The 21,331-nt window shown below is 38.9% G+C and overlaps 1 protein-coding gene across 2 annotated transcripts; it reads right to left on the minus strand.

The window, feature by feature from the left end:
* Positions 1-276: 276 nt before the first annotated feature.
* On the minus strand, positions 277-20,375 carry NAF1 (nuclear assembly factor 1 ribonucleoprotein). Of its 2 annotated transcripts, XM_053976586.1 has the most exons (9): positions 20,249-20,375; positions 19,647-20,119; positions 17,822-17,957; positions 15,814-15,907; positions 12,724-12,806; positions 11,636-11,796; positions 7,946-7,997; positions 3,469-3,574; positions 277-980 (listed from the first exon to the last, which is right to left on the minus strand). In XM_053976586.1, the coding sequence occupies exons 1-9, from the start codon at positions 20,360-20,362 to the stop codon at positions 559-561; spliced, it is 1,641 nt and encodes a 546-aa protein (XP_053832561.1). In that variant the 5' UTR covers positions 20,363-20,375; the 3' UTR covers positions 277-558. The 2 variants fall into 2 exon arrangements, with proteins under 2 accessions (XP_053832561.1, XP_053832560.1); XM_053976585.1 differs by having other exon boundaries at positions 19,647-20,375.
* Between the last annotated feature and the right edge of the window lie 956 nt (positions 20,376-21,331).

Here is a 21,331-nt window from a genome sequence, read left to right on the forward strand (position 1 = left end):
TCTTTTAGTTAATATGAAATTAGTGAAGTATTGAAAGCTGGACAGTGGTTTATGCCTTATATATATTGAAAAATCTAGCTCAAAATTTAGATATCAGATTTTCAGTTCCCATGTAGGTATCAAAATCGGCAGAAATTGAGAAAAATATTTTAGCATAGCAATACAACATCATTCTAAAAATATTACAATATTGTCTATGTGAAATACCCTCATTGCTACTTAACAGAAGTTATATAAACTCTTATATTTATTACAAAATAGATTTCCACCACTACATACCAATCTCCAAAAGGCATTTATTTATCATTTTAAAGTAGAAGATACTATAAAAATAAACTATTACTCAATATTCAGTTACTTTTATATTATAAATTTCTTTTTGGAAACAGAACACATACATAGAAAAAAATAATTTCTTAAAGATGTCCCACAAAGCACAAAACTCGCATTTGTTCTACCGCTGCAGTAAAAGCATCTGCAAAATAAGGGAATGCAGTCCTGGCAGGCTGTTCTTTCTCCCTGTAAACTGCAGTGCTCTACATGGACCCATATGAAATCTCAGTAGGGCCTGAACTGAGGAGGATGGCTGTCTGGAGGAGGTGGTGGCGGCGGTGGTGGTGGTGGCGGCAGAAATGAATAGGATAAATTGTACATGTTTGGGCCTGTCCACATCATATTCATATTTGAAGGTGGAGGGTGGAATCGATGCCAATCACTGACATAACCAAAATCTGGAGGAGGAAATGCATACTGTTGCATCATTGCATTTTCTCTTCTATGAGGTGGTGGAAGCACTGGTGGTTCCTGGTGTATTCTCCAGTCTGAAAAGTACAGCTGTGGTGGTCTTACTTGCGGTCTGAAAAACCCTCGAGGGCCTGATGGAGGAGGATATAGATCTCTGGAGAACCCTCTGCCACGGTATCCCCTTGAGTAAGTTGAAGCAGGCTGTTGCACTGGGTAATGAAGTTCTTTATTCTCACCTAAAGAATAAACAAATATAAGGATGCCCCCCACACACAGCTGTAATATTATTTTGGAAAAATCAAGTTTAGTCTTCACAAATCTTTCAAGCTGAAGTCAATGAAATTTGTAAAGTAATCTTATCAACAAATAATACTGGCAACTAATACATGAAGAATAAAATAATGCCAGTAAATCTACTGTTTAGTAACTAATCATGATTGATTGGAGTAATATAAAAAGGATGACCCTGATAGCTGCAAATTCAGTCTTTAAAAAAGAAATTTCATCTTCTTTCCCTCTATACTTTCCATTTGTATAAATGAATCTCAGGAACATGCAAGTTTTGAGTATTTTGGAAGCTTTTAAAACAACACTTTTTAAAACTGAAGATAAATCAACACTGCATTACACTGAAGGGGTATCCAGCTTTCAGTCCCAATTTGGTATTACAGCATAGATAGAGGACACAAGAAATTATTCAAGCTCACATTAATAAAATTAACTTACTCTATCAGAAAAAGGACTGTCTGTACCTCTAGCTAATTAGCCTTCAGTATTTATCTTTCCAAGACAAATTCTTCCCTCTACAACTCTAGGAATATATTTAATGTTCACAACAAATATACTGCCCCTTTATATAAATATCATAGAAACTTTAATGGGATTAGGACTACAAAATGAAAAGCACTGAAATACTAAAAATGCTCCAAAGAGCTGTTAAGATATTAAAAAAGCTGCAGAACTTAAACCCCCAGAAGGATTTTATGGCTGGGTACAATAAGGTATTCAGGAATATAACACTGCATAAAATCACTGGAATTTAAAAACCTGTGTGAACCTCATCCTTGACACTAGACTACATAGCTTTTCAAAGGTTAAAATGTTTTTAAGTCTGGAAAGGTAGTTGGGTATCAGAATTTCTACTCATTTTCATGGGGGATTGGGAGTTAAGATTCCTTGGGTACAAGCAGGCCTCTTGGAAGCACTGAAGTACTTGAATAAGTATTTTTGTTCTTTCATCAAATACTGTAACAAGAGACAATTTTAGTACACTCATGTACTCTGAGACCGATTTTGTGCCTCAATTTGTTGAGGCACAATCATTGCTGTTGAATTCTACAGCCAAAACAAGTTGCACACAACTTCAATCTGAGCCATATTATTTACAAAAAAACCCAAAGCAAATCAAAACCTATCTCCCTTAACAGAGTGCAGCAGTTCCTCCTCTTGTGTTCTCCACTATGGAACAGCCATAGTAACAGTAACATCCAGTAACAGCCTCAGCAAGCCCTAGGCAAAGGCAGGTCTGCAATAAACTGGCAGAACAAGGATGTGGTGGAAAACACATATATGCTGGATTAACAGGAAAAATAACCATCAGTGATGAAGAGAAAGTGCAGCACAATTCAGATCCATCTTTTAAGGGAAAAAAAGCCTGTCAAAACCATAGGGCAAAAGCCAGTCGAAGAAAGATTGTGGCTTTATTTGATTAACACAAGGGAGGATTGTACTGCACAAAAAGTATTAAAGGAGAGCTACTGATCTCCCAGATCAAGAGAAAAGGATTTCAGCAGGGCAAATGCATATTAGCTTTACAAAGGAAGAGCAGCAAATTCACAGGAATCTGAGAAATTCAGTGGGGGAACCACCATGCTGCAGATAGCTGAAGCAATCTGATAAGTAAGCAGTAGAAGAGGGTAAGGGATGAGAGTCATATTTAAAGGGAGAGGTATAAAAAGCATGCACCCAAAGCAGACCAGTGAGAACAGAAAAAGAGGAATGCAACATGAATTATTCAACCAAAATGGCAATCAAAAATCCAAGTTTTGTCAGTACAGAGGCATGAGAAGAGAAAATTTGGTTATGGTAAACAGAGCACAGCCGCAAGCATGCACCTGGAACAGATACAACAGCAGGAGAAAGGAGAGTAAAGAAGGCTATTCATATGATGAAAATCCATACACAACTTTGTTCATCTAATGACTATATTAGGTAAACAGAAAGGTTCTCAGCAGGCTACAAAATTAAGAGTTATTTAGAAGAGCATCTGCATGTCATAGGTGAGGAAGAGCTTCCTTTTAGACAGAGGAATAAATTCTCCATCTAAGACCTGTATCTCCTCCCTTGATTGCAAAGAAGTGCATTTCCAAAAATTGCACATGGCCTTCCTCTGTCCTCTCCCAGCACTCAAAGGCTTTAGCTGAACCCCACTCAAATGGTGGCATCTGTTCAGAATCCTCACCAACACTGTTATAAGAGCCTCTGACTTTCCCCTGACAATTGCTCTGCTGCTATACCATTTCCCTTCCACAGGGCTTCCATTTCAACAGAACATAATTTTTCTTATAAAATAATAAACACAGAATGTAGCCACAAACTCAAATGTAAGTTTAAAAAGTACATAATTACTATTAACTGTAGAAAAACTCAATCACTAAGATAGTTATAAATGGGCATGCCAAACTTAGATTAACAGACAAAAACATTCACATAGCATTCACTCACTTGATGGAACTGTTTCTGATCTGACTTTCTTCCTTCCTTGACTTTGAGGCTTCTTTTTCTTCTGTTTTGCCTCTCTTTCTTCTTCATCATCACTGAAATCCAAAACCTGGTTAAAAAAAAAAAAATCAACTGGCTTCTCAGCACAAGAAAAAAGTTAACACTCCAAAAATTTATCATAATACAATTGATGTATGACTCAGTTATCCCTTCTAATTTTCCTGAAAAGAGCAACATTCCAGTGCTGAACACAAACGTTTGATTGCCTAGATGTTACTAAGAAAAGAAAAGGAGCTAGCTGAAAAAGAGCTGCCAAGGAAAAGCTTTCAAAGAGTAACTGCAGATAAAGTGAATTTAAAAATGAATTTTTAAAATAAATAAAAATTAACTTGGCAACTAATACATAATTCAGCATTAAAACTACATTAAAAAATCTCTACTCTAAAATTGTCACTACACTGGAATTTTCTGCAGTATATTTAGTAACACTTCCTGTTGAATTTGCAATAGCAATGTTATTCCAAAGAAATTTTCACCTTTGAGGAATCTTGCAATTTACAACAGATTCAATGGCCTTGCAACATTTTCTTCTCGTCACACAAGATTTTGCTACCTTTTGAATCCTAACTTACATGAGTGAGGATAAGTTATCAGGATCAGGGAAGAAATCTGTCAGCATTAATTAGTTCCCTGAAAAACATCTGGCTCTTATTACTTAAAAGGGATAAGATTTGTTCCTACCACCCCTTCCCAATTCTGAAAGTAGAGGCTATGCTGCTTACTTCTATCTATCACATACACAGAGCATGGATCTCAAAAACACTGCACCAAAACAGTGCTTTAAAAGACTCATAAATTTAATTCTGAATACAACTATTTCTACTACATAACTGGATGACATATTCAAAAAAGACATTAAGAACTACAGCAAGATGATGTATACCATGAAGTAAAATCTTTCACTAACTCCTGCTTTTTCTAAGAACTCCAGTACACCATACTCCAGTAGTGCAGAAATAATGACCAGCAATAGGTACCTTTTACTGCTACCTAATTTCCATGCAACTTCCCTAGAAGTCACTCCACAGAATAACTGCAGTTATCTGCTGCTGCTAACCTTGCAGCATACAGATCACACTTTGTCATCCTCTGACCCCAATGGCAAAGCTAGGAGACATTGTACTAGTGATTCTACAAATTAGCTGGGCTAGTTAAGAGCCTGCCAAAAAGGAATGCTTACCATATAACTAAAAGTTGCAAGTAAGAAAAGCCTATCATGGATTAATTTAACATTCACAAATACAAAAATGAAGCTTCACACTATCACAAAAAGAAGTGACTCCAACATTTGCACACAGTTTACTATAGGGGATGGCCAGAAATCAGCTGCAATCTGAGGACTCTAAAAGGGTCTGCCCCTAAGACACAATTTCAAGCATCAGTGGCATAAAATCTGATCTGCAAACAGCTATTTGTTAGCTATCAGCAGCTATTACCTTCACAGCAAAAGCTACTATCAGCTCATCAACTGTCACAGCTTGGGATAGCATGGTATAAACTATCTGCTAGAACTAACCAAAGATTATTCTAATTGAGGATTACAAGATGTTAGATGTGGTTTTTTTCCAAAACAGAGCACACAGACAGATCACACAGTCAGAAGAGTGCCCACCCTTGTCATCACTGACTTTTTTCAAGCTTCCTTTGTTCCTTCCTATAGTGAGGTACAGCAAATTTAAATTAAGAAAAACCTTTAAGAAAAAAACAAACTTTGGAAAAGGCAATGAATCTCTGTCTGCAGATCTGACTGACTGTACTTGGCCAATAAAATTTCATGGGTTCCTACAAACTCTAATTATGTATCTACAAGCTCATCTGCTGAACAGCTTTTAAAACATGACTGAAAAACAGAAGAGCTCAAAATTAAACAATAAGCCCATCTGGTATCATCACCATGAGAAAACTGCTGAATGAAAGCAACTTAAGGCTAACCAGAAGTCCCTAAGTACAGTCTTTCAAAGCTGTATGGATAACATACCTACAGTCCAATTCTTCTGCAACACTTCTAATTCTCAGATTATGATTCTCTGTGAGATTATGTCTCTACAAGAAAGGAAGGCAATTTACAGCCAGAACTGACAGACAAGCATTCTTTGAGAGAAGTTAGCACTACACAGCTGTTTCATTTACAGGAAACAAAAACTGTATTTCAAAATCCATCATCCTCACTCACTGCCATGGAAAAAGTTGACAGACTGATACATCATTACAGGAACTATCTTTGAGCACAGAAAAGATCATGTCACAATACCTCTCCTTCAAGCCAGAATAACCATCCTGGGATAAGGACTGTGAATGAAAAATTCAATACTGTCCCTAACAGCATCCTTCTGGACAAATTGTCCAACGGTGGATCAGCAGGTTCATGGTGCAATGGGTGAAGAACTGCCTGAAGGGCAGAGTTCCTCAGGGCTCAGCTCCAGGGCCAGTTCTGCTCAATGTATTTATCAATGATCTGGATGCAGCATTTAGAAGCACCACAAGCAAGTCTGCTGATACCAAACTGCCATCAACTCTCCTGAGAGACAGGAGGCTTTGCAGAAGGATCTAGATAGATTGAAGCTCAGCGCAATGATTAATGGGATGAAGTCTAATGAGTCCAAATGCTGCACAACTAGGATGAAGTAACACCAGGCTCAAACCTAAACTGGGAGAGGAGTGGCTGGAGAGCAGCCCTTCCAAGAGGGATCTGGGGGTGCTGGTCAGCAGCAGCTCAGTGTGGGTCAGCAGGGTGTGCCCTGGAACACAGAGGGCAAAACCCTATCCTGGGGTGCATCAAGCACAGCACAAGCAGCCAACCAACAGAGGTGACCGACCCACGGCATTCAGCCTTGGGGGGCCTCACCCTGAGTGGTGTCTGCAGTTCTGGGCCCCACACGTCAAGAATGTCAAAGTCCTTGGTTGCATCCAGAGGAGGGAAACAAAGCTGGTGACAGCACTGGAAGGAATGTCCTGTGAAGAGCAGGACCCTGGCATTGCTTCATTTGGTGGAAAGGAGACTGAGAGGCAAGCTCATTGCTCTCTACAGTTTCCTGGGGAAGGGGAGAGTGAGGTGCTGATCTCTTCTACCTGGTATGCAGTAATAGGATGAGTAGGAAGGTCCAAAGCTGTACCAGAGAGGTTCAGACTGGAAATAACGAAGAAATTCTTTACTCAGAAGGTGGTCAAACTCCTTAAAGAGGCACCTGACACCTTGCAAGAGACTTCTTAAAGAGGTGCCTGATACCCTGAGCCTGTCAGTATTAAAGAGGCATTTGGAGAATGCTTTTCAAAACCTCAGCTTATGCTTCAGCATCAGCCCTGAACTTGTCAGCCCTGACTGCTGTAGAGTCCTTCCAACTGAAATATTCCATTCCATCCTAAAAATCAGTTAGAACACTGGAGAAACAAAACCAAATAAATACCACTATCCCCTACCAAAAAAAAACCCCCAAACCGCACAAAACACACCTTTCCTACCGAATTATAGAGTGAGAAGCATATATTATATAGCATAGAATTATGCTAAAAAGGCACACATTTCGAAGAATTCAAAACAAGCAGACAGATCTCTTTAGAGTACTATGGCAGACACAAGGCTTCTAGGAGTTTCAGCTACTTTGTATATGTTTGAAGTAGAAATTGCAAGGAAAAGTGACTCAACTGTTGTGATGTAAAACAAATCTCATGGAAACACCTCAATAGAACTACCAGCCTTGTAATTCTCATTGAATACTCACAAAATGTATAGCTAGAGTGGCATTAAGGACCACTGACAGAAAGTCACCGAAGAACTACTTACAGATCCTATAGCAAATTATGTCAATGGCCACAGGGAGCTCCTAATTCTACATGACCCTGTCTGACAGCCTTTTTTATGGAAGAAGCCTGTCTCCTCTTATGGAACTATTGTTTTATAACAGCAAACTGTAGGGAAAGCTTACTAAGAAGCAAAGAATGCAACAGAGATGTCAAATTAATTTTGAACAGCAGACAGCTTAATTGTCCAAGTAGTAAGTTTGCAGAGTACTAGTAAGCCTTTGATGACAATTGATTGTGGCCAAATGAAGACAAAGCTGCAGTGACAGAATAACAGGGACAAAAGTTTCCCAGCAGAAGCAAAATTATTTGGGAAGGTAAAAGCACTGCTACTCAAAGTTAAACATTCAGGTTGTCAAACATGTTCTTGAAGGACTAGAGGAACTGAAGACACACATTCTGTCAACTGCAAAAAGCTAGTAGAGTGACAGGTAGTACTCTCTACACTATGAGTCCTCTCCAAGAAAAACATCATTCTTTCTTTCAATGAAGAGGTACATTCAAGTCTTGTCTCCATAAAAAGATAAGCTTGCTAATTTTTTACTTGCTCTGCACAGAATTTTTTTCATATATGATTTGTGTAATCAAAAACAATAAGCAAAAAACCCCTCTCTGTAGTTACTTCAGGTGGTGGTTCTTGGTCATTCTTCCAAGACGCATCTGAACCTTTTTCCCTGGAAGAAAAGAAACAAACAACACAAAACACAAATCAGACAATCCAGATAAAGGAAGGCTAGCACTTTCTATAAGGTATCAGGTCTCCTAAAACAAGAGCTTCCTCTTTTCAAAGAGTTACTTCATTTTTAATATTGTTTATAAGCAAACAGTAACATATAGGCCAACTCGGGCCTTCACTACTCTTGAAAAATCTTCCTACTTCAAGTGATGACTGAACATTTCAGTTGAATTTCGTAACACTAAGTTTTGGTCAATATGCTCTAAACAAATCCTTTTGAACCTTAATTTCTTTGAACCTGAACTAACGTAGTTCACTGCAACTTTCTTATGCTAACAGTTGACTACGATCAGAAGCATTCTTATTCTTCTGGTTTCAGAACATGTATCTTCAGTTATAAAGAACCTACTCATTCAGTAGGAGAGATGAACTCATTCAATAGGACACAGGCTTTCCATATAATTACAGCAAAGTAAATTCAGAAAATTGGTAAATTCAGTAAATTGGTGCTTGGCTTACAATCTTATTAAGACAGTGTTAGCTAGATAACTAGGTTTCACCATTTATTTTGTTGTAAACATAAAATTAAATTGCAAGGCAAAAGACATTTAAAGAAGCAAAAACTTAATTGTCTTGCCTGACAAGCACCAAAAGATATTTGGATTTGTCTGATTTATTTAATCCACTACAAAGTCCTTCACTAAAGATCAGGTAATTTCTTTGATTAGCAAAGAATTTGTGAAGCATATCTAAATTACATTGTCTGTAGTCTGTTGAAGGTTTTTTCCACGCTGCTCTCAAATTTTATGAGTTTTGGTCTGACATGTCAAGGTACAATCCTTATCTATGCAGAAAAACTGTATAAAACAGTGCAATACTGAAAATTCTTACTTGCAAAACGGAACTACACAGTTAAAAAGATTGATGTGTTCAATGCGAAATGCCTTCAGTCATTGCTCTAATAACCAAGAGTTTTTTATGTATTCATCAAGTCAGCAACAATCAAGTAGCTGTAACTACAAAAAACTACATAACCATTGGGATCAGCAGCCTGTACTTCAGTGGTGCTTAATCACACCCATGAGAGCACTGGAAAGTCATCTGGAGGTACATCATGCTACAATCCCTAACTATAAAACTGAAATTCAACCTCTACATGTCCTTTTGAGATTAAGAGTAAAAAGGAAGGCAAGGAAGACATTTTAAAATTCAATTAGAAGAAAACATTACAGGGAGGAACGTAAGGACTCTATAAAAGTTATTTCTCAGCTGCAGAAAACTTATTTTATTATTATGAACTGAACTGTTTCTTCCTTTTATCTTGTTATTTTGGAGCACGCATGCCTGCCAGAAATGCCAGAGCTCACAAGAATTGCCAAGACCTACAGTCATTCAGCAATATGTAACATCACTGACTGCAAACTTTAAACCATTCAAGGTCAGGCAGTTTATCTCACTGTCCCAAAGCAGCCTTCCCAATTTCAGCAAACAAGAACTGCTTTTCATGCTCCGAAGTATTTAATATCTTCTGCAAAGAACAATTGTAATTCTTTTGACTTGTGAAGTTACATACTCTAAGACCTTGAAGTCTAACAAAAGGTAATTCAGAGGAATCATGAAAATACATGAGCTTTTTTAGAACTGGGTTTCAGGCAATAAAACACAAGCCTATCTTTAGTAACAAATTATTTTGCATTCAGAAAGTTTTACACTACACTTTCACTTATTTTTCTATAAAGTGTAAGGCTTATTCATAGCACTGCAACTTTGTACAATGGAAGCAGATTGCATTTAAGATTTCAGAAAAATATTCAAACTCAGTGTTTCTTTCAGATCTTAATCTTGATTCCTTTCCTTTTCAAAGAACCATGACAGTTTTGAAAACCAGTTTTAAAACTTTAAGCCTGTAATATTCCACATTTGGTCAGTACAGAGTCAAACTAAGAAAAAGCAAAAAATAAAAATTATTGGTTATCAAACTTGCCACCTACTAAGGTACAAAAATCTTCCATTGTATCACTGACCAAAGCTTGACTTTTCTATTATTCATGTCACATTCTTATAGCATTGAAGTGTCTTCATACAGCATTACAGCACAATTCAAAAATCAGAAATTCCTCATCCATTTTTAATGAAACCCATTCAGTGAAAAGGCAGCTTCAATCAATCGCACCAAATACTTCACATAAACTTAAGAAACTGTACTGACAAAACCCAGAAATAAATTATTGTTTTAGTGTACTGTAACTTAAGTCACACTACTAATCCTAACCAAGACAAGAAACAATGTCTGAAGCACTGTTCAGCTGTGCTGGTAAACCATGGAAGTCTCAAGTATCTTACCCAAGTTTTAGGTTTTTACCACCTATGACAGTGAAGGACTATCAAATGAAAAATGGTTTCCCAAACTATTTCCAAAGCATGAAACAAAGTAAAACACAAGTCTCCCATCTCAGATGCTGAGTACAGCACACAGTTACTGATGTAGCAAGAAGATGATTAAAGTCTGTGCACTTTACTGCGCTAAGCAACAAAGTTTAATAACGCAAATCAAAGACCAGCTGGCATCAAAATGCTGCGGAAAAACAAACAAGCATCAGAGCAAGAAAGTGATCTATTTTGGTCCTCACTGAAGGGAAGAAAATATGCTTGTTGCTTGCACAGAAATGAGGAAGTTAAAAAAAAAAATACTCCTGCAGGTCTGACTAAAGAAAAGAACTATTCAGTTTGAATACTGGCACAGCTGTAATGAATGCAGACAATTAGCCAACCCCTGAGAACTAATCCTAATAAACAGAAACTAAGTCACTTGCATGACAAAAGATATCTAACCTACAGTTATTTCAGATGACTGCTCATCAATAATTAGAACATTAATATCTAGCTGTCATTTATCATGTTTTATTTCTTAGTCTGTACCTTTGAGTACATTTTCCTCTAAATGGCATCTAAAAGTCCTATTTATGCATGCTACTTTCCTCAGTCAGACTGGGATAACACAAACACTGCTGAGAAGTTTCTGAACATCATACTACATTGTCACTCAAATCCCTCCTCTCTTGTAAATTTAGAGGGTAATTTTTATCTAGGATTGTTTTCCTCCAATTGTGAAATAGATTTATTGATAATTAAATTTCAATTCCAGCCTTATAATATGAAATAAAATAGTAAATTAATAAAAACTTGTTCAGAATGCAAACAAGTTTAATATCAGTTCTGAAACTATATAAGAATCTAAAGAACAACAAAATCTGGAAAGTTCAGTTTGAAAAACTGTCTTTTTTATACTCATGAATATGTGTGTCAGAGGGTATGGAGGAAGTATCAATGAACATTTCTGGTTGTGGTATTTTAGTTAACAGCAGCATAAAAAGAAAGGAAGCTTAGTATATTAAGTAGAATAAGCTAAACTTTAGTAATTACAGCACTTTAAAGGCTTGCAGTTTACAGCTACTCTTCATTGTTCTCAAAGGCAAAATAGTACAGTCTTGTTATTACAACATAGTTGAGACTATCTCAAGGAAATATAAAGCTTAGTACTAGAGTTTCTCACTGAAAACTCAACTTTAATCCAACATTTTTAGCTATATAAAGAAAAAAACATTATAACCAGATTAGAAAAGAAATCAGACTCACTGTTTTAGTTTTTCTGCAAATATATACTGGGTGAAGTCCTCTACTGATGGAGCGAAATACATGCTATCTTGCACATTAATACCTTTCTCTTTGATATGCTCAGAGTTGTTAAATCTTATCACATAAAAAGGATGTGACACAGGACCAAATATCTCAAATATCTGAAAGAAATAAATGTTTAATTAAACTACAAGTAGACTAGTAGTAGCTAATTTCATTGTAGACAATGATACTCAAGTCCAATATATTTTCAAAACGCAGCATCAAATAGAAGTTCCTTTTACACTTTAGTTTTATTACTGAATTTTGTTTGACAGTGTATTTCCCCAGCTACCGTTTTTTATTATGTGGAACAGTAAGTTCTCACATCCTTAGTAATCCTTCCTTTCGTCAAATCTCTGGTTTTTTGTGTCTGCTATGCTTTCAAGTCTCAAAATGCTTGGGACAATCTCCTGATCATTTTTTCCTCCAAGTTCATGCCTTTACAACAGTTACCGCTTGTTCTCCAATTCCATGGAGAGCAGAGAATTCTGACATGTTTTACAGAACATCTGCAATTCAGGCTAAGTTTGTTCCACTCACATCTAGGACTTAAAAGTACTTCAGTAGTACCCATTGTGGATGATGGCTTTCCTTCTACAGAAAACAGAAAATTCAGTACAACCCTCTCAGCAAACATTCTTCACTGGCCTTAAATCAGAACAGTACAGCATAGAAGAAAACATTCCCCATTTTTCAGAAAACTTCACTCTAACCACTGCCCCATCTGGCAGTAAAAGAGCACACAGCCTGTTATTCCAAGACATCCTACATCTGAAAACAATCTCTTCCTCTCCACAAGCACTCTCATCAAACACTGGAAACTCACCAGATACTGTAATTCTGCAAGGATGCAATTAATTCCAGGTTAGGAATTCTTGAGATTAAAAACACAGATGAATATAGCAAAAGTCAAAGGCACAAAAAAAAACCCCTATATATCAAGGAAGCATTATCTTTCATTTAGTAGACTTCAACTCTACTTTCTGGAGCACCAAAGAATACTTCCAATTTTATATTAGAATAACAAGTTTTTATTTTACACCCACCTTTCCTACTGCTTGCCGATCTTCTTTAAAAATTATGCTTTCCTCATTTATTGGAGGTAGGCCTCTCAGTGATTCAATTATTACTAAAATGGAAATAAAAAAAAATAGAACTTTATGTTTTAACAGCATGTAGTTAATTACACTAAAACTTAAAGCACACCACTACTTGTCTACTTAAGTTTGTAGAGCTGCAACCAAATATTCTTGCACACGTGTAAAAGTACTTAGAACCACACACCCCTTCTCCAATGATACATGAGTGGTAATGCTTATATTGCTTACAGAATTATTGTTCTCTGGGGTAAAGAGAGAGAGAGTCCTAAGAATCATACCAGAACACAAAACTGTCTGGCAGTTCAGTCACAGTAGCAACTGATGGTGTTTATATATGCATATACCCCATCTGTTAGACATTCTGCAATGTAATGCCATAGAAGTCTCGTAGTACATTTGGGCCTAATGATAATTGAACTTCTCTACCTGTAAAACAACAGAATGCTCAATTGAGCTTTCTCAATGACTGTCCATCAGCAAATAAAGTCACTCAAGTATATAGTGTCATTCAGACTCCAAAAAAAGCTCAAGATCATCACTGCTAAACTTACATAAGGACTTTCAGCAATCAACATGTCACCAAACTAAAAGCTACTGCCACTACCACAATCTGCAAAAAACTTAACGTGCCAAACAAGGAAATGACAATTCCACAGGCTTAACCGTTCACTGAATTTCAAGAGAATTTGTGAAATCAATTTCTCTTGTGCCTACCTTTAAGATAAAATATACAGTGGAAGTACCCTATGTGTTGTTCAAACCTCATGAAAAAAATACCTTAATAAAAAAAACAGACAAAAACCCCCAAACATCAACACAAAAAAATCCTACACAAAAACAACACACCAAAAACTCTCAGATAATGTTCTCAACTTGATTCATATCACATGTAGCTCCCAGCCTGCAGTAGGCTGAGGAAAATATATTCTGAAAATGTACAATGCACCAGTCCCATGAAACTTAGGAGAAACACTACCACCTCCAGCCTATTTGACTTACAGCTTCCCCATCCCAAACCATCCTAAATTATTAGCTTCTACTCCTGCAGAGCCCAAAGTACAGCTTTCCCCCCAGGGAAAGTTTCTCATATACACCAAAGCTGTTTACTCTCCAGGTCCCAGCCCACACTGAATTTTTCTCTTCTCTTTAAGTACTTTGAAGCAAGACACAGCACAAGTTAAATTCTGATACACTGAGCAGAAGTTCATAGAAAGTACTGTCATTTTGCTTTTAGCTACTGCACAGCAAGCATGAACCTACACTGTTCTAGCCTCAAATTTACCTCACAGAATGAAATATCCACTTACAAGTATCACTCACTGCAAACTGATGAACTTGGAGGCTTGCTACACAGAACAGCAGAGATTCTGAGGGACATCAAAGGGACAGAAAAAGAATACTGACTGTTGTGTCAGAATAATGTTGGTGGCTTCCAAATGAGAAATCAACTCCCCTAAGATTAGGTACAAACTTGGTATACAGAGGTAGCAATTTAGTTCAAATATCAAAAAAAAAAAAAAAAATCCCCAATTAGCTATATTATCCCTAATATAGTCACAAATAAACTGAAATCAAGACCCATTTTCAGAAGAACTGAAAACAAACTAAATTGTGGAGAAAGAGAAGTCATAAAGCAAGGTAGTAAAAGCAAGAAAATCACAGATGTCCTGGGTGTTTATCCCATTCATATGGTTTTATTTCATTATGATTATTAGCTTGTTTTCTAACTTTCACCAACAAATTTCATTCAACACTTTACACATGCACCTTACATAAAGCAGGATGCAGCCTGAAGAATTCACCTACCAGTAAACTGGTATTTGAAAAGATTATATTCACCAGTAAGGATTAGAATTAAGGATGATTTTCAAAACTGCAGTCTTTAAAACAGTTTTGTTTATACCTTCACTTTTTAAACCAAAAGTAAGAGTAATAGCAAGTATGACTGAACTTGTTTTTAAAATTTTTTTCAAACTACCATTTTAGCTGAAGGCAGCCTTCTTAAGTCCCCATCATTATCAATACGCAAGAAAGGGCAAAGTAGATAAGAACCAGATCACTACCTTCCACACCCTCCTCTCAGCTTCCTGCAAATGAATGAAATTAAATCTCACTACAATGAAATAAGGTAGAGGAATTGCCTGTATTACCTGAAGTCTTTTAAAAGAAAAGTTAATAGCAAAAGTTACTTTCTTTTGTACTACATTCAGCATAAATACTATTAACTTCAAAATTGAACTTAATTTCTAATTTGCATAAGCAAATTGCTTGGAATGCAGTTCAAGCAGAAGGAAACACTTGAAATAGCTTTAATACAAACAAACTGTGAATGTTTTAGTAATATGAGCTTCAGCAAAACTTTGATTTCATTTATCAAATACTGAAGTCCTACACAGATCTGAAAAGATCTCTAAATCTCTATGCCTGTGGTTAAGCTTACATCCATTCTATATCTCAATCCCATTAAGCTCACCCTCCACCTATAAATCATGTTAGTCACACTATCCTCTGACTGCTGACAACGGGAAGCTCAAGGTACCAGAAGTGGAATGAATAAAGATATAAATAAATGAACTTGCACTGTTGAAGAAACAAGTCTTTTTCCTGTCCTCATATATTAACAAGCAAGCACTTGGGACTGCATTGTACTGCATCTGTGCTTTCAGCTATACAGCTCCCATATATTCAGAGATTATTTAAAAATAGCACCTACAACTGGAAGATTTTCTTAAAACACTTAAATACAATAACTGTGGCCAGTATCAATATAAAAACCATAATACACAGCAGAAATAAAGGGGTTTGAATTAAAATATTAAACACAGAAGTCACATAGAAACACATGCATATTAGCCAAACAAAAGGTAATTCAAGACAAATGTCATCTGTTAGCTCGAATTCCAATTCAGCAACCTGCTACCCCAGAAATAGGAAGCTGCAGGACTGACACTTTGAAGGAACAGCTAAGAACACAATTCATGCAGAGATATACAGTAATTATAATAATTAAGAACAAAGCAAACATATCTTGCTTACCTAGCTGCTCAATGACGCTGGAAACTGTCCCAAAGAGCTTCAGTTCAACATTATCTGGAAGAATTATTGCTAAGTCTTCAACAGGAGGCAGTTTCTGCAAACATCAAGTCAATGTTTACAATATAGTATCACACAAAGGCACTTACTGCTTTGTCACTGCAGAAATTTGACAGTTTGGGAAAATCCCCTGGCATTTTGAAGATTTGTTTTTAAAAAAACTAGTTTGATTTTCCTCTTTCAGAATCATCCTAAATGAACTCATCTTGGGGGACCACCACTTTTGAGGAAATCTCTCCTACAGAGACACTACTCTACATAATTCCATCACAACTATGGCAGAAGCCACTTTTATTTAGCTGGAGAAAGTCAACCATTGACAGGCATTTCATCCACACTCGATGTACAACACAATAATCAGAAATCAAAAAATAAGACCACTTGCAACAACATTCAATACGCGCTGGAAGAAAAACATACACAGTAAGAGGCAATATAACATTAAATGCACCAGATGTGTATCATCTGATTTAACAAAATGGAGTCTGTCCATTTATATCATGACTTGGATCATTATAAAAGAGGTAAACATCACAACAACCTATACAAAGAATTATTTTTAGCTGAAAGTTGTATTTGGTACTAGACATCAGAGAGAACACAAAAAGCCAAACTTGAGATACAATAATGAGTACTACACAATATTCAAATTAGGCTTTTTCTCATGTAAGGATCAAAATCTACTATCAAAGACTAATTAACACCAAGTTCATCATCTACCTCCAATTTACTCATGAACTGAGATTTCTATGTATATACTATGCTGCTGTGAATTCAGTAAAGATTTTATGAAATACAAGGCAACTAGAATAAGCATTATCTTCAAATTCAACACCCTGTGAATGCTCAGAGTTCAAATCTTAGCCCTGAACTGCACTTTTAAAGACTACAACTAGAAATAAAATCCCACACAAACAGAAGACTCTTATCCTGGTTTATCAACACTTCACCTGATAATCTTCATTCTAACAAAGACATTTGGCAAAGGCTTATAGAATAACACCAAGATCCAAAGGCCAAGACTTTCCCAAATGTTTACCATTAAACGCAACCATGAATTCAGATAAAAACACCATCTATACCATCCATCTTCTACTGGCCAGTGATTTTTCCAACATTAAATCAAGTTCACCGCTAAGACTTAACTGAGTCACTTTTGTAAGAGAATCCAAAGGCCAAAGACGAGCAGGAAAGTAAAATTGTGATCCTGTATTTCAAAATGGTACCTCTTGCCACACCACATACAGTATCTGCCAATCCTTGTTTCAAAGCAAGAGATTTCTGAAACGATTCCACTAACACTCCTTAATACATATACCTGAAAAACATTACTTTCTATGTTATTAACTGTGGTGGGTTTCACTGCAGAAAAGCCAATTTTCTTCACAGTGGCTGTTACAGGGTTATGTTTTGGATCTGTGCTGGAAACATTGCTGACAATATAGAGATGTTTTCATTATTGCTCAGCAGGGCTTTACACAGAGCCAAGGCCTTTTCTGCCTCTCATGCCACCCCACCAGTGAGGAGGTGCAAAAGGAGTTGGGAGGGGCACAGCCAGGACAGGTGACCTGCACAGACAAAAGGAACATTCCCTACCATGTAACATCATGCTCAGCATACAAAGCTGGGTGAAAAAGGAGAATGAGGGACATTTCCAGTGATGCTGTTTGTATGCCCGAGCAACAGTTCCACATGATGGAGCCCAGCTTTCCTGGGGATAGCAGAACACCTGCCTGTCCATGGAAAATGGTAAATTAATTTCTGGGTTCGCTTTGCTTGTATGGGTGGCTTTTGCTTTACCCAATAAACTGTGTCTAGACCAGCCTTGGAGTTTGTCTTTTACTATTCTGATTCTTATCAATCCCCATCTTGACACAAGAGGACTGATGTAAAATAAAAATTTTTAGTTGGTTAGTAGGAAAGGGCTTAAAAAATACTGCATTGTACTTACATCAATAGGCAACTCATCCTTTGTCCTAAGACAGTAAGACCTGTTTTCCTTCTCATTTGGATGATCATCTTCATCAGATACTGCTGATGAAGATGAAGAGAAGAGTGTAGTTGATGAACTATCTGAATCTGTATCACTAAATAAAAAAAAAAAAAAAGGGGAGTTACAATACTGCCTGCCTTCTCACAGTCACTGTTCTTGTAAAATCCCAACGTTAGCGTAACACTGAGTGAAAGTTAAGAAAATATTTATTCCAAGCAATGCATCTTGCAGCACAGTGAAGGGGAAAAAAATCTAATTTTGTAAATAAAATGGATTCATTTCATAATTCATGTCCTGTCCAAATCCCTTGGTAAATATTCACAGAGTAATTCAGGATTTCTCACTGTCACATACGTAAGAGATGTTTATTGTCTTAGACTCTCAATATTGCAAGTAAAGAGTGGAATAAGAAACCAGTCCTTATTCAACCAGTCAACATGCTTGTTTCAGCAAAGGTCCAAGTTCTTCAAGGGCTGGGGGAAGAAAAAAAGGTGGAACAATTGATCCTAGTAACTGAAGAAATACAATACAAACTTTACACAAAAAAATACACTGAGATAAGCAAACTTAAGCAAAATAACCTTTCTTACCTGAAGAAAAAAAAAAATACTTCTTTCTAGATTCTTGTAATACCAGTCTCATTCCCAAGTAAAGAGATGGCTTTCTATTGCTCCTTTCTTTATTCCAACAAATGCTCACAATAAGGACAAGAAATAAGAGCACCTCTCCAAATAAACCTTTTGAAAAGGTCAAATATGGACTTCATGGAGCAACATCAATAAAGCAGAAAGAAAAAAAAATCAGACTAGGACACCGATCAGTGGAGGAAGTTAAAAACAAAACAAAGACTGAGATACATACAAGACAGATAAGTAAGTTGAAGTTATGAAAATTTCATCTTTAGAGTTTATCAGCACAACAGATTTTGAAAGTAAAAAACATTAGACACAGGTAAAGTCCCTGGAAGTCAGGAATTTTACTCTCTATCACTTTATGATATTCAAGGAAAAGTTTGAACCAACAAATGTACTTCTGAAGTCAAACTTTAATCAATTAACTCTTAATGAAGCTTGGTATCTTTAACAGAAGATTCTTAGACTTTATTTTAGCCTCCTCTAGTCAAAAGAAGTACATGGCCATCCTGCTGCACTAGCCCAATAAGAAAACACAAGACTTACTGCAACAACCAAAGTGTGCAGACTTCTAACACTGCAACAGAGCACACATTTAACCAGTTACCTTTCACCAACTACACTGAACATCAAAGTAGAGAGATGCAGCAAGTAGAAGATGGAACCATATTAAATTAAAAAAAAAAAAAAACCAAAAAAAACGAGAATGAGCTTTTCCACTGAGATGCCAACATCAGATGGTATGGTGTGCAGACTCCCCACCCTGAGTCCTACATTCAGGTTTTTCAGCAGTAACACCGTGGGCGCCCTGCCCCAAAAGCTGCAGGTGCATTCTGTGAGGACCATCTCAAGCCAATGGGCCGGCGGCCCACACTCTCCAGGCTGCAACCACCAAACTCATGCTATCGTTAAACCCTACACCCTTACAGGCACTGCTCTGGAAACCTAATTTAACAGACTCCTAGAAAAATGTAACTGAAAATTACGCCTTTGATGGGAAGGAGCAAGCTCCAGAGGGGGAAACACCGGGACAGGGGAAGGCGGTGAGGGGGCACACCGGGCTCTCAGCCACAGCGCCAGCGGCCCGCGCCGCCGCCCGAGGTCTCGGCGAGCAAGGGGCGACCCGGGGGGAGCGCCGGGGCTGAACCCACCTGTCCGAGTCCGACGAGGGCACGGCGGCAACGGGAGAGCGGGGCCAGGCGGGGGCCGGTCCCGCGGCTGAGGGCAGAGGGGCTTGGACTTCCCCACCGCCCTCCGCAGGGCTCTGCACCATCTCCTGGTCGGCCTGCCGCTGCCCGCCCGGCCCCACGGGCAGGCTCTCCATCTGCTCCACCACCTCCAGCTGCCCGCCTGGCCCCACGGCCGGCTTCTCCAGCTGCTCCACCACCTCCAGCTGCCCGCCCGGCCCCAAGGCCAGGTTCTCCCCCTGCCCGCCCGGCTCCAAAGCTAGGCTCTCCAGCTGCTCCACCACCTCCCGCTGCTGGCCCGACTCCACGGCGAGGTCCTCCAGCTGGTCCACCACCTCCTGCTCCCCGCCCGGCCCCATGGCCAGGCTGCCCAACTGCTCCACCACCTCTCGCTGCCCTCCCAGCCCCACAGCCGGGTTCTCCAGCTGCTCCACCACCTCTCGCTGCCCTCCCAGCCCCCCAGCCGGGCTCTCCAGCTGCTCTATCACTTCCCGCTGCTCGCCCAGCTCCACGGCCGGGTTCTCCATCACCTCCACCACTTCCCGCTGCCCTCCCGGCTCCACCACTTCCCGCTGCCCGCCCGGCTCCACGGCAGAGTTCTCCAGCTGCTCCACCACTTCCCGCTCCACCGCCGGCTGCCCGCCCGGCTCCACGGCCGAGCTCTCCAGCTGCCCCTCCATTCCCGCGCCACGCGGCCCGCGACACCGCCCCCGGCGTGCGCCACTTCCGGCCGTCGCGAGCCGCCCCCGGGCGCCTGCGCTGAAGCGAGGCGGGGCGGCGCTGGGAGAGGGGCGGGCCCGGCCGGGGGCGCTGAGGGCGCGGCGCGGTGCCGGGACAGCTTCGGGTGCGGTGAACTTCGCTGCCGGCTTTGGTGTCTGTGTGGTCTGCTTGAAACACAAAGCTAAAGCTCATGGCTGCTCTTGCTGAGGACCTGCTGGGAGGGATTAGTTTTTGTGTTTTATAAATGTGCTGACAACGCACAGAATCATTTAATTAAAACTAAAAATTTATATTAAAAAAAAGAAAAGCTGTATAATATCAAATTACTGTACTAATAATAGTTTGTAGTACTCTGACGCAGTGACTCCATAATGATAGTGACTGTATAATATATATATAATATAATGCCAAGCTCTCCAAAAAAATAAATGTCTGTGTTCTGGTTCACCATAAATACTTAGATTTTGGAGCTTTAGGTTTTTTGTGGTATCTGTCTCACGCAGCTCTGTGGGGATGGGGAAGGACTCTTGGCATGCCAGGATGTGGCACACGTGGTGTCCCAGACGCATAAGAGAGAACCCTCTCGAGTCCCTCCTGACCGCTCTGTGTGATTGGTGTCACACAGATAAAGCTTTTCCTCACACAGGAAAAGCACCATGTTTTCTCTTTAGTACAATTAATCCGTGGGAAATGCCAAAAGATGTTCTAAAGGCACACAGCATCAGGAGGTCACTGTTAGGGTGACAAGTCCCTTTAAGCCAGCCTTTGAAGTGTACTTTGACAACTGTGCTCCTGGACCAATGCTGTGTGTCCCTGACCACACCACACTGTCCCTTGGACAGGATTCCAAATAGTCTTCATTAACAACAGAGTTCAGCACAGGCCCCAGGAGGATAAGTAGATAAAAACAGATAAATACTTGAAAAAGT

The sequence above is a fragment of the Vidua macroura genome, chromosome 4 (assembly GCF_024509145.1).
Source record: "Vidua macroura isolate BioBank_ID:100142 chromosome 4, ASM2450914v1, whole genome shotgun sequence".
NCBI classification, from domain to species: Eukaryota; Metazoa; Chordata; class Aves; order Passeriformes; family Viduidae; genus Vidua; species Vidua macroura.

What these genes read in the sequence shown, in the direction of transcription:
- NAF1 (XM_053976585.1), bottom strand. Translation starts at nt 20,362, where the DNA reads ATGGAGGGGCAGCTGGAGAGCTCGGCCGTGGAGCCGGGCGGGCAGCCG. An exon ending in CCCTCGTCGGACTCGGACAG is followed by an intron (nt 17,958 to 19,646) that starts GTGGGTTCAGCC and finishes TTTTTTATTTAG; the next exon opens with TGATACAGATTCAGATAGTT. An exon ending in TTTGCAGAAAAACTAAAACA is followed by an intron (nt 7,998 to 11,635) that starts GTGAGTCTGATT and finishes CTTTTCTTCCAG; the next exon opens with GGAAAAAGGTTCAGATGCGT.